The sequence below is a fragment of the Prorops nasuta genome, unplaced genomic scaffold, assembly GCF_024137725.1.
Source record: "Prorops nasuta isolate Cenicafe-Biocafe unplaced genomic scaffold, Cenicafe_Pnas_1.2 PNAS00013, whole genome shotgun sequence".
In the NCBI taxonomy this organism is placed as follows: Eukaryota; Metazoa; Arthropoda; class Insecta; order Hymenoptera; family Bethylidae; genus Prorops; species Prorops nasuta.
In genome coordinates, this window is record NW_027116810.1 from 4,366,985 (window position 1) to 4,380,152 (window position 13,168).

Here is a 13,168-nt window from a genome sequence, read left to right on the forward strand (position 1 = left end):
AACGTTTTGATTTTCCATAAAGTTAAATAATAATATGTATAATTTATAATGTATACCTGAGAACCTATCAAATAAGAAAGTATCAAAACCATTCAAAAGTTTTAAATGATGTAAGACAAGATTGTTCAAAATAGACAGAAACAATGGTATGACGAGTAACTAAAGAAAGAAAAGAAAGTCAAAATTATGAACAAACATTCCTAATTTGCATGTTATAAACTCAAATAATCGCTAGATATAAAGTACTCTCATATGAATATATAATATTATATGGTATCATTTAAATAATATGTGTGAAGGATTATTAGTATTAAATAAAAATCTATTATTTGAAGAATACATAAATTCATTTTGTTTTTATAATTGTTTAATGAACCTATTTTATTTGTAATAAAATTCATAAAATTTTAAACGATGCACCAGCACCACCTAGTGACTACATTGTACTGACACATGCCGTTAAGTTTATCGTTCTGTGCATGCGTCACACGGCGTAAGACATTTAAATCAAGTACGCAGAGTCTGCTGTGTTTCTGCTGCAAATCTGCTGCAGGCTCTGCCGCAGAGTCTACTGCGTTCCTGCTGTAAATCTGCTGCAGGTTCACTTGCGTTTCTGCTACAAATGTACTGTAGGTTCTGCCGCATAAAGCGATATCATATTGTTGTTAATCTGTTAGCAGAAACTGACAAGTCAGGTTCTGTTTCCAATATGGTGTCATTTTGCTGACTGGATTTTGTAGCAGAATTTCGTTTACTTTTGCACAATCGGATAAGGCTATCTGGGGAGGCATCCATTGCAGGGGTTGGTGTATTTCCTAGTTTATATGAATGAAAGGAAAATATAAATGGCATTAATGTGCTGGAGAAAGTGCCATAATGCAAAGTTAATATTGAGAGTGACAGCTAAGAAAAAGGTGGAAAAAAGAGTCAATTCATAAGAAAATCCTTGAGAGGGAAAAACTTGCAGGTTATTTTGGGCATACAACTTTGGAATTAGAAATCACATAGTTGATGAAAATTATAATAAAATCATGTAGATGTGTAAATATAAAAGGAATTCAGGATTTCAATATTTCACATGTAATAGAGCATACGATGTGTAACTTCAGGAAAATAAAAGCAGTATACCTAAAAATCATAGGCTTCCATTGCATTAACTGGTATATATTTTACAGTTTATATTAATGAAAAGAACATATAAATGTCACTAGTTTATCAGGGAAAGAGCCATAATGCAAAGGTGATAGTGAGAGCAACAACTAAGAATAAGGTGGATTTAAAGGTATATTTAGAAATAAATTTTTGAAAGCGAAAGGCTTTAAGGTGATTTTGATTATAAGATATTGAAAATATAATTCAAACAGTCATTGAATCCTATGTTAAATGCATCTAAAAGTGTAATTATGATAAAAACTTATCATTGTAGTATTTTGTATTTTATTTATTAGATTAATAAATTAATATCTCGAATTGAAGCGTTACATTATGGAACGATCACAACATTGGAAAATGTTTTGTAAGATTGAATTAGTTAAAACAATTTTTTAGTTTTAATTTCTATATTCTTACAAAACGTTATAAGACCCCACAAAAAACAAGCTTCGCTTGTAAAAAAAGGACGGCAAGTACATAAGTCGTATCTAGCATGATTAATATATAATAATATAAAATATTTTAATTAAAAAAAATAGTGAAATCCAAATGTTAAGCAAGTATAAATTTTTACCATGGCGAAAATTGAAATTTGGAAAAAAGTAAATAGTAATACAAAAATTACTTGCCGGGCCTGTTGTATGCAGTCGCATTAAATAGCCACATTTATAACTTACAAGAAGCAACGATTATAAAGCAAGATAATGACTTACACATGAATATTACGGGCCCGGCAAGTAATTTTTGTATTACTATTTACTTTTTTCCAAATATCAATTTTCGCCATGGTAAAAATTTATACTTGCCTAACATTTGGATTTCACTATTTATTTTAATTAAAATATTTTATATTATTATATATTAATCATGCTAGATACGACTTATGTACTTGCCGTCCTTTTTTTACAAGCGAAGCTTGTTTTTTGTGGGTACTAATTTAACTGTAACATGAAAATGCAAAACAACAAATTTTTTAAATTTTGTCATTGCTAGCTGTGTTGGTATACAATAATAAATATATAAAAGGAAACGAAACCTTTGTATCCACGGCAGTTGCCTAAAATCTGTTACAGTCAATACTTTTGCAAAATTTATATTTTTGTGTTTGAGATTGTGAAAAGTGATAAAAAGTGTTGTGGAAATGTCTTCGGATTCTTCCAGTCCAACAGAAAAAAGAACAAGGAAGTCCCCCCTCCACTGCAGGAAATAAGAAGCCTGCGAATAAGAAAATATTTCAACGTCACTGGTACGACAAACATCCATCTTGGAGGAAGTGGTTGAAAGAAATTACGGAAGACAAGTATAAATGTTATTGCTTATTTTGCGAAAAATCTTTGTGCAGCGGGTATTCGGAAATACAAAAGCACGAGTCGTCGGTTTTACACCAAAGAAATACGGATAAATTCGTAACAGTTGGCGATCGTGGTCTTCCGCAAGCTTCTACTAGTAGCTATTCTGAAGCTAGAAAGAAACCTGATTTCGAGTATCGTGATCGCGTGAAAATCGCAGAAATTAGAATAGCTACATTCTTTGTCGAACACAATATTCCATATTCTGTCAGTGCCGTGATGATAGATCTTTTTCAAAGTATAGGCGAGGAGCCGCTAGTTCTACAAGCTGTAAAATTAGGACGCGCTAAATTATCGAAAATAGTCAATAACGTCGTTTGTCGCGAAGAGACTAATAGACTGATGGGAACGCTGCAAAACACGAAATTTTCGGTATTCGTTGATGAAACGTCGGATATCACCAACGATAAATGGTTTTCCATAATGGTTCGTTATATAGAACCATCGACGATAGAAATACAATCACGGCTCTTGCAATTAATAAACCTTGATGCAAGAGATTGCTCTGCCGACAAGATATTTTCCGCGTTCAATAATGAATTAATGAAAAAAATTTCCTTAGCGCAAGTACAAGCTATAGGCTGTGATAACGCGTCCGTCATGGTAGGATAAAATTCGTCTTTTCGGACAAAAATTTAAAAAAAATTCAAAAGTAATTACAGTCCCATGCATATGCCATTTATCGGCACTTGCGGCTTCTGCCGCGTGCAGAGCGATTCCTTCGGTACACGAAGAGTTTATAAAAAATATCGCGACTTTCATACATGGAAGCCCTAAAAGAACAGCTATATTTCGTGAGTTTCAAAATTGTTTCGCTCAGAAAATATCAAGTACTTTGAGATACGCAGAAACTAGATGGCTTTCTCACCATAAATATATAGACCGAGTATTAGAAAATTGGGATACTTTACGTGCATTTTTATTAGAGCAGTCCTCTGAAAATAATAGACAGGCTACTCAATTGTATGAATATATGCAAAACGTTGAAACTAAAGCGTATTTGCATTTTTTGCATTTTGTATTACAAAAATTCAATACTTTTAATGCGGAATTTCGGTCTCGGGAAACAAAAATTCATTTATTGCAGCCAAAATCAATAGAAATTTTATTTTCCATATTAAGCACATTTATTAAGCCTGCGTTATTAAAATATGTAATGATGGAAGAAGGCTGCATTAATATCAATTTCTCCAATCAAAACAATATTATGGATATATATGATATAAATGTTGGTACTGATTGCGAAGAATATCTCCAAGATAAATTACTCGAAGAGTCATTAACCAAAATACAAATTGATGACATAAAGAAAAAATGCCTGCAATTTTTAATAAAATCTGCTAAGGAAATCCGTAACCGCTTTTCATTCAATAATGAATTTTTCAAAAATTAAAAATTTTTCGATTATAAAACTGCTTATTTCGATTCCGACCGAGATTCATCGGCTGCAGTATTAATAAAAATCGGTAATATTTTTGATATTTCAAATGAAACAGATTTAAAAAATGAATGGTTTTCTCTTTTTCATAAAGAATCGCCGGATGAAAGAATTGCATGGTCTAAACTTTGTAACGGTATTCCCGTCAGTGTGAGGGGCCACTCACACTACGGGTTTTCCCATTACCTTCGCCCGTCCTTTTCTATCGGTATCAGGGCGCCAGTTGGTCAGTTGGGTGGCCAACAACCCTACGTTATCAATTGGGTCCTTCGACCCCATTCTTTATGCATCTCATACGGCCCTGCGGCCATGCATATGGACGGTAGCGGTAGACAGGGTCGCTCAGTATGCTAGGTCGTGGAGAGAGGGGAGGGTTCCTTACGGAAGTCCGAGCCTCGCAGACCTGCCTGCTGAGGGGCATACATTTCTTCCTCACCACCCACACACAGGCGGTGGTGAGGAGTGCGGGAACATGCGGTATCAATTGCCAAAGCATAGAGTTTTGCCAGGAGCGGACCACCACGGAGGCAATGTTCACGGCCCGTCCAGCCATAGCGCAAGCCTATGGGATTACGGAGGGCACCGGGACACATTCCAACGGGCTAACTACGCCCCTGCACAACCCACTATGCATTGGCCGGTATCCAGTCGTGACGTACGTGCAGGCTGGCCTATAGCACACGCCTTACGTACGCGAACCGACCAATGGCTGTCTGAGTGCCGCGTCACGCGCTCACCAGCACGCACGGACACATCAGCACAGTCCCATGGTCGCGTTCCGACTGCCTGCTATAGCAGTCTGCGCACGACATTCGCGCAGCCTGCTTGACGCGCGTAACCAGCGTTCAAGCCAGACTCGATGTTCTATTTCCCCTCCTCGTGGGGACTTATAGACACTGTCATTGTTTTAGGACTCCCCGAGGCCGCTTCTCCTTATCTCAGGTTGCCTGGGTTGGTTGGCATGGCCCTGCCTTACTTCTCAGGACAACCTGGACATCGTTTACTGGAGCACCGGTCTTTTCATCCGGGCCTCTGCCTGTCAACGGGGTCTATCCTTGACGTTAGCTATAATCCACTCGTGAGCCTATCTCACGAGTCGGTAACGTAGGGATTAATAATATCCACTGTTCGGTAGCTTTTATGTTCTTTATTCGGTATCTCGTATACGTAACGGGGAACTTCGTTACAACTTTCTTTTGATAAAATGTGGATAACAATATGTTCTCAATTAACGTCTGAAGGAATTAAAACGTATCCTCAACTGCGATTGCTTCTTAACAATGTCAGATCATTACCGCATTCCAATGCAGAAGCCGAGCGCTGTTTTTCACTAATACCTGATGTGAAAACGAAAAAAAGAAATAGTATTAGCTCTGCAACGTTAAATTCTATATGTGTGATTAAAAGCTACTTTAAGTGTACAAACTTTAATAGCGTTACTATGCCAGTAACCAAAAGACATTTATTGTTAACTGCAACAAATTATTTATATGCTAAAACTTGTGTAGCAAATGAAAGGACTCTTACTCTTCATGGGTATAAAAGCGATGATGATGATGATGATAATGATGATCAGGGTTTAATATGAACGACTGAGCTATTGTCTGCCTACTGCGCTACCTTATCAAAAACTATACCAATGTCTGCCTACTGCGACACCTTAACCAAAATTAAACCAATGTCTGCCTACTGCGACACCTTAACAAAAATTAAACCAATGTCTGCCTACTGCGACACCTTAATAGAAATTAAACCAATGTCTGCATACTGCGACACTTTAACAAAAATTAAACCAATGTCTGCCTACTGCGACACCTTAACAGAAATTAAACAAATGTCTGCCTACTGCGACACCTTAACAAAAATTATACCAATGTCAACCTCTTGCGACACATTTAAAAATAATTATAAACAATGTCTGCCTCTTGCGACACTTTGTAATTTAGGGTTTTTAGTGGGTAGGCGCTATCTGATAAATCCATGTTCAACTCAATTCCTTAATAGCAATATTATGAAACAGAAACTAGCAATAGTTATCTATATACAGATTGCTGTCAATGTATTGAGTCGAACAAAGAGATAGTGAGTCCCACACTACTTAGAAAGAAAGGGAAGAATATATATATATATTCTTTTTCTCTTCGCTAAGTGTGCTAGGATGCATTTTTCCCTTAAAAAAAAAATTACTAAATCATTTGTACATAAGAAATTTTACGCACTGTTAACATTTCTGTTTTCGTGCGGATCATACGTGTCTTGTGTACTACATTGATTTTGTACAGCACATATGTAAATGCCGATATTAGACGATCAATTCATCGTTATAAATTTATTTATAGTCCAACATTAGACATGTACAGGTCTAAAGTATGTCTCATTTTCATATCTAACAACATACATAACGATATCACAAATTTTTTGTGCTATTTAATCCAATAAGAAAAATAGCATTTACAATTTAGCGATATCCTTGTAACTCAAATTAATCGACCGGATATTAATTATTACAGTACTGCTTAATTTGACAAATATTTTTTAACGTTTCCACTAGAATATTTTAATTCTCGTCCAATTATATTATTGTACAATGTAAATTTATATTTATTTAATTTAGTAAACAGTTGGGACCTATTGAGATAGATCGTATTATTCGTGCTTATATTACGATTAGATCAGTGTACTTCTCAAGCACTACCATAATTTCTGTAAGTTACGTGGTATGCATTATCTTGTAACTATAGAAGGAATAAATACTTTTATAAAATTACGGTACCATGGAAGATGACCTAATAAGAATATCGCCTAAAAACGCTATATTCACATTGGTCAAAAGCCGGTATTACAGATTATTGATAAAATCGTCTGAATGCCTAAAATTGAGGAGCTGGCAACGTTGCACTGCATTTAGTTGTGTGCGTGTATATATCCATGAATTCTCTTAACCTAGAAGTTTGAAAATTTGACTGCAAAATAAATCTACTGTGTAATGTGTACCCTGTTACAATTTTCATGAATTCTGTGCCTATAATTATGTTAATAAAGCAGCAGATACATAGCAGGCAAGCAGACAGCATTACCCTTGCATTGATGGAAAGTAATTTTCCTCATGTCATAGAAAAGATACAGAATAAGAATGAGAAGGGGTGGTTTGCAGCTGATTTGAAAACCTTACTTTATAATAGAATAGTGATAAGCTTAATATTCAGTATAAAAATCAAATGAAAGTTAGCAAACAACTGTATGAATCCCTTCTACTATAGTATGGCACTACGATAATGAGCTATCACTCATTATGGCAAAGTGGTGTTACTTACCTGATGTATCGTGAATGCAAGGCAAAGCATGAGAGATTCTTTTGCAGTCACTGCCAATGAAAAGTGAATTTAGAATATCTAAAATAATAGATATTGTCAAGGATAATACATGAATCACGTTGGTAAGTAATTTAATTTGCTTTTTGATGCTGACAATTAATAGATACTTAAAGGACTTGTATTAATTACTAGAATTTGCAAGATCCAAGGAATTCAGTGCATCAAACAAGGACAAATTGGATATGCTTTTACTTGGGCATTTAAAGCGCAAGGTAATGTATTTATTACATATATCCCTGACCAATTCTTGAGGTATTATGCTGATAATGTTGAATTGGAATGTCGTTATTTACTCGAAAATTTGGGATCCTGTATGCTGGCTATTGGAAGAATCACATTTTCAGGTTGGTGAATATTATATACTTAGCTACTATATTTATAACTGATGTCGTTAAAGAATTTGTACATCTAATACGACTACTAAGCTTTAATTTTCGTTCTCCTAGTTTTTGGCTGATTCTTTTGACTGACGTAATACAATTGTTGAAGGCAGAAGACGTTCTTCTTCTTTCGTCCATTGATAGCTTCGACCTATTACGGTGCACGGTGGTATATGGAAATCATTCAAATTAAATTCGAGGAGAAGGCAGACATTTCCGGATTAGCGTTCGCTAGAAATTTGGCGCGGGTATTAAAGCTGGTAGGTTGTCGAGAATAGTAAAAAGTCTTCTTGAATATGTTCAATATATATTTACTTTTTAAAATGACTCCATTCGCGAGCCTCCATTTTTTTATAAACTTCATTATTAGTATAAACAAAACAAGTATATCATATGCCTTCGTTTATAAAGTGCTTATTGCGATAAATATTTTATAATTCACACAGTATAATATTTAGACATAATCTAAATAAAGAATCAAAAATTATATTGTAATGTGTTAATTCATTATTCTGTTCCCCACTTAGAACCAACAGATAATATTTCTTCCATCTTCATTTATAAAATCCAGGACAGTTATTCAAACGAAATGCTGTAAAACAAATATTGTAACATTTAGTGCACCTAAAACAGTAAAGGAATTAAGTTTTAATAAAATAATTTTTGAAAATCACTACCAAATTGTCAAAATGATACATCCAGATCTTATTTAATTAATACATAAATAACATTTTTTTTAATCGTTCCATTTCATTTCTGTATGGGGAGAAGTATAAAAAATTTATCGTACAATTTTTTTTTTTTTTTTGGTAATCCAGAAAAGCAAATAAAGCTTTTATAATGCACTTTACTGGAACTAATTAATATTTTCGAACAAATTAAAATTCTTTAACAATTAACACTAACACTCGTTTGATTATTAAGAAACCACGCTGTCAGACTGGCAATTGTATTTCGCGCCTCCTCCGAGAAGATCAATTGGTAGTCCCTCTACTTTGTTAGAGTGTTGCCACACTTTTTAAAGAATAAAATCAAAGAAGGCGGCCACGCATGCGGCAGCGCCGCTCCGCCGCCATCGTCATTCCTTTTCTTTGTGCCGGAAGAGCCACATCGTTTTACGCAGAGTCGACAAATATGGGGAAAAAGAAGTCGAGAAGGCGTGATTCTTCATCGGAAGAGGACAGGAGCCTTCTTAAAGAACTAAGGAATTTGGTGAAGAAGAGGAAGAAGCATTTACGCCGCCGAGAATATTCGAGCTCCAGCGAGTCGAGAAGCGGACGTTCAAGTCGCAGCAGGAGTCAAGGTTTGTTGTGTAGCCGGTGACTATACGTAATCAGTAATAGATCAAGAGACCTATTCCTTGACTATACTTCATACGCTGTTATGAAAATTCGACTAATTCAAAGAATAACGTCGCAGAGGCCTAACCTCAAAAGTAAGCAGTCGTTCATACTTACTGATTGACTTACCGGATCTAATCCGCTCGACATTGTAAAATCCATTCCTTTCAAACCTATTTTGAAAGAGAAGGATTTAACCACTATTTCGAATGGTTTGCCCATAGGTACACGCTCACGTTCTCGAGAAAGCGAAGCTTCGTCGATTACGTTATCTCCGGAGAGAAACAAAGAGAACCGTCGAGGGGTGGCGCCATCTACAGGCAAGCCAGTCAAAGACGCCGTAGCGGGAGACGCTAGCGCGCCTTCGGAATATACTCTCAGCAAGGACGTCATAAACGTCATTGGGAAAAGGCTAAATGAGGAAAGAACGCTAGCACCGCCAGTACACTCGAGCTTTGCTTTGCGCTGGGCAGATATTCTGTCACTGGGCCTACCCTCAGAAGAGAAGGAGGAGCTAATTAAAAAATACCCTCCCCCTGCGAACTGTACTTTTTTGGATCCCCCAAAAATTAATGAAGAGGTACACCACGCTATGAACGAGATAGCTCGAACAAGAGACAAAAGAATCGTCTCAAAACAACAAAAGTTGGTCGCCTGTCTGTCAGGGCTTGGAAAGACTATATCGTCGCTTCTGCTAAAAGAGTCAGCGGACGATATACCGATTATTGAGGCTCTGAGTGACGTATGCAGACTCATAGCAGACTCAATGCACGACGAGACCTCAATACGTAGGAGCCTGATTGTGGCTAATGTGAATACTGCAATGAAAGACACATTACGCCAAACAACGACGGACAATTTTCTCTTTGGCAATTAGCTAGCAGAAAACTTAAAAGCCGCAAAAGTCATTGAGCAATCAGCGGAAGAATTAAAAGCTTCAAAATCCTCGTCAACAAAAAGTTCAAAAAACTTCAAGACCCCGCTCTCCACACAGAACAAACAAGGTCAGACAGGGGGGTCGAGCGGGGCGAAATCTGCATCAACAGCACCTGCAAACCGCAAACAGGGAACACAGAAGTACGATCACCAGAGATCGTACAACAGCGGCTACAAGTCTCACTACAAGAAGAACTACTACCAGAAGAGACGCTAAGTAATTCTGTAAGTTCTACAGCGGGTAGACTGAATTTTTTCTATGATGCGTGGAAGACATTTACGTCTAACCAAAAAATATTAGCATGGATAAGAGGATATAAAATTCCGTTTATCTCGACACCTTATCAAACTGAACCTGTCGCAAGTAAGCTATCGAAGGATGACGAAAATGAGGCTTCGATCTTAATATCTCAACTTTTAGAGAAAAGGGTTACAGAAAAATGTGAACCTGTTGAAGGGCAATTTCTTTCGAGTTTTTTCTTAAGGCCTAAAGCGGATAATTCCTACAGATTTATTTTTAATCTTAAAGATTTGAATAAATTCATTTTAACAGAACATTTCAAGTTAGAGGATCACAAAATAGCTATTAAGCTTATCAATTATAATTGTTATATGTCCACCATAGATCTAAAAGACGCGTATTATTTAATTTCCATTGATCCTTCTCACAGGAAGTATTTAAGGTTTGAGTTTCACCAAGAATTGCATGAATTTACCTGCTTACCGTTTGGACTCTGTACAGCACCCTGGGTGTTTACGAAATTGTTGAAGCCTGTAATAGTTCAATTAAGGAAATCAGGTCTGCAATCAGTCCTTTATCTAGATGATTTTCTATTATTAGGAAACACAAAAATGGAATGCGAAAACAATAATAAAATAACGCGTGGACTCCTGAAAAGTTTAGGTTTTGTTATAAACGAGGAAAAAAGTCAGAGTACACCAACTCAAAGATGTAAATTCTTAGGGTTTATTTTTGACTCGGCAAAAATGACGTTAGAACTCCCCGAGGAAAAAAGACTTTCTGTTAAGAAATTAATCGATAAATTCAGCGCATTATCAAAATGTAAAATTCGTGATTTTGCGAAATTCATCGGTACTATTGTAGCCTGTTGTCCCGCCATTAAGTTTAGCTGGATCTACACAAAAAACTTTGAGAGAGAAAAATATTTAGCTCTAATCACTAGTAATGGGAATTACAACGCTAACATGGTACTCAGCCCAAATAAGTCGATTATAATTGGTGGAAAACGCAAATTGTATCAGGAAGTAATTCAATTGAAACTCCAAATTTTGACTTAGAAATATTTTCCGATGCGTCCACTACTGGGTGGGGCGCGGTTCATAAAAGTACAAAAGCTCATGGATTCTGGACTGAACGTGAACGCAAATACCATATAAATTACTTAGAATTAAAAGCAGCATATTTTGGCTTGAAATGTTTTGCAAAACACCTAAATAACATGCACATTCTGTTAAGAATTGATAACACAACGGCCATCTCCTATATAAATAGGATGGGGGGTGTACAATTCGAAAAACTAGATAGTATAACAAAAAGAAATTTGGCAATGGTGCGAGAGCAGACAAATTTCTATTTTCGCTTCGTACATTAGATCGAAGGAGAACTTTGAAGCAGATTTCGAGTCGCGTCGGTTAGAACCTGAAACGGAATACGAAATATCGGATGACGCGTTTCAAAAAATAGTATCCACATTTGGAAAGCCCGAGTTTGACTTGTTTGCGAACTATTCAAACAAAAAATGTAACCGATTCACATCATGGAAAAATGATCCGGGCTCGGAGTCAGTTGACGCGTTTACGCTCGGTTGGAAAGAGCTTAACTTTTATGCCTTCCCCCCTTTCAGTATAATTCTGAAAACTTTAAGGAAAATTAAAAAGGATGAAGCAGAAGGAATAATGGTGGTACCAGAATGGCCCGCTCAGCCATGGTATCCTGTTTTCCATGATATGTTAAAAGGGGAAAAAATATCATTTAAACCCAATATTAATCTCCTTTCTTCATGCAATAGGACGCCACATCCATTGTGGAGAGACCTTACCCTGGTGGCAGGCAGGTTATCTGGCAAGCAATGGAGAAACAAGGAGTTCCACAGGACACCATGGAGATAATGATATCGTCTATCTGCAATGCAACCTTGAAGAATTACGATATACCCTTGAGGAAATGGTGGAAATTTTGCGGTGATCACACTATAGATGTCTTCGAGCCAAATATAGCATCCATAATTTTATTCTTAACAAACGAATACAAAAAAGGATTATCTTATAGCTCACTGAACGGAATAAGATCCGCTCTATCGTTGATTATTGCAGAAGACATCGCACAAGATCACCGAATGAAAAGATTTTTCCAAGGCATATCCAAATCGAGACCGTCGAGAGCCAAGTACGATCGCACGTGGGACCCACAGATTGTCCTTAAATTTTGGCAATCGCAGCCAGCCAATGAAGATTTAGAATTGAAAGCTCTCTCTAAAAAACTTATTTCTCTGCTTGCTTTAGTCACTGCACACCGTATGCAAACTTTTTCACTTATCGATATAAATAATATAAAAATCAGCACAGATAAAATAGAGATTCTAATAACTGATCGTATCAAAACAACTAAAAGGGATTCGGCGCAGCCGATATTGATACTTCCATTTTACTCAAACGAAAAGATCTGTGCAGCTAACACCCTTAAGTTTTACTTAGAAAAAACTAGATCAGTACGTAACGCGATTAAAAAACTTCATCTCTACAAATAAGCCGATCAAAAGTGTAACTGCTCAGACGTTGAGTAGGTGGGTAAAAGATACATTAAGGAGTAGTGGAATAGACAGGACAGTTTTTACCGCACACAGCACTCGTCATGCATCTACGTCGGCCGCAAAAAGAATCGGCATGGATTTAGATCTAATCAGAAAAACTGCAGGTTGGTCAAAGAACTCAGAGACATTTGCAAAATTTTATAACAGACAAATTGTTGAAAATGACCAAAGTTTTGCATTAACTGTGTTACAAGGATGAATGTAACATAACAATAAGTCTAAATTAAAAATGTTGGAATGATATTCTTTTGTAATCACCGTTCGAAATAAGAACATTATTTTCACATCTCTGCGTTAAACTAATATCATAGAAATAAAAACTTAATTTTCTTATAAAATTAAGCAAGCTCATTATTGCCGTAACTTTA

The 13,168-nt window shown here is 36.3% G+C and overlaps 1 protein-coding gene across 1 annotated transcript; it reads left to right on the forward strand.

Moving 5' to 3' along the window:
- The first annotated feature begins 8,827 nt into the window (after positions 1–8,827).
- On the forward strand, positions 8,828–12,737 carry LOC136778102 (uncharacterized). The gene is made up of 4 exons (XM_066734712.1): positions 8,828–8,996; positions 9,258–9,902; positions 10,028–11,235; positions 12,000–12,737. The coding sequence occupies exons 1-4, from the start codon at positions 8,828–8,830 to the stop codon at positions 12,735–12,737; spliced, it is 2,760 nt and encodes a 919-aa protein (XP_066590809.1).
- The last annotated feature ends 431 nt before the right edge of the window (positions 12,738–13,168 follow it).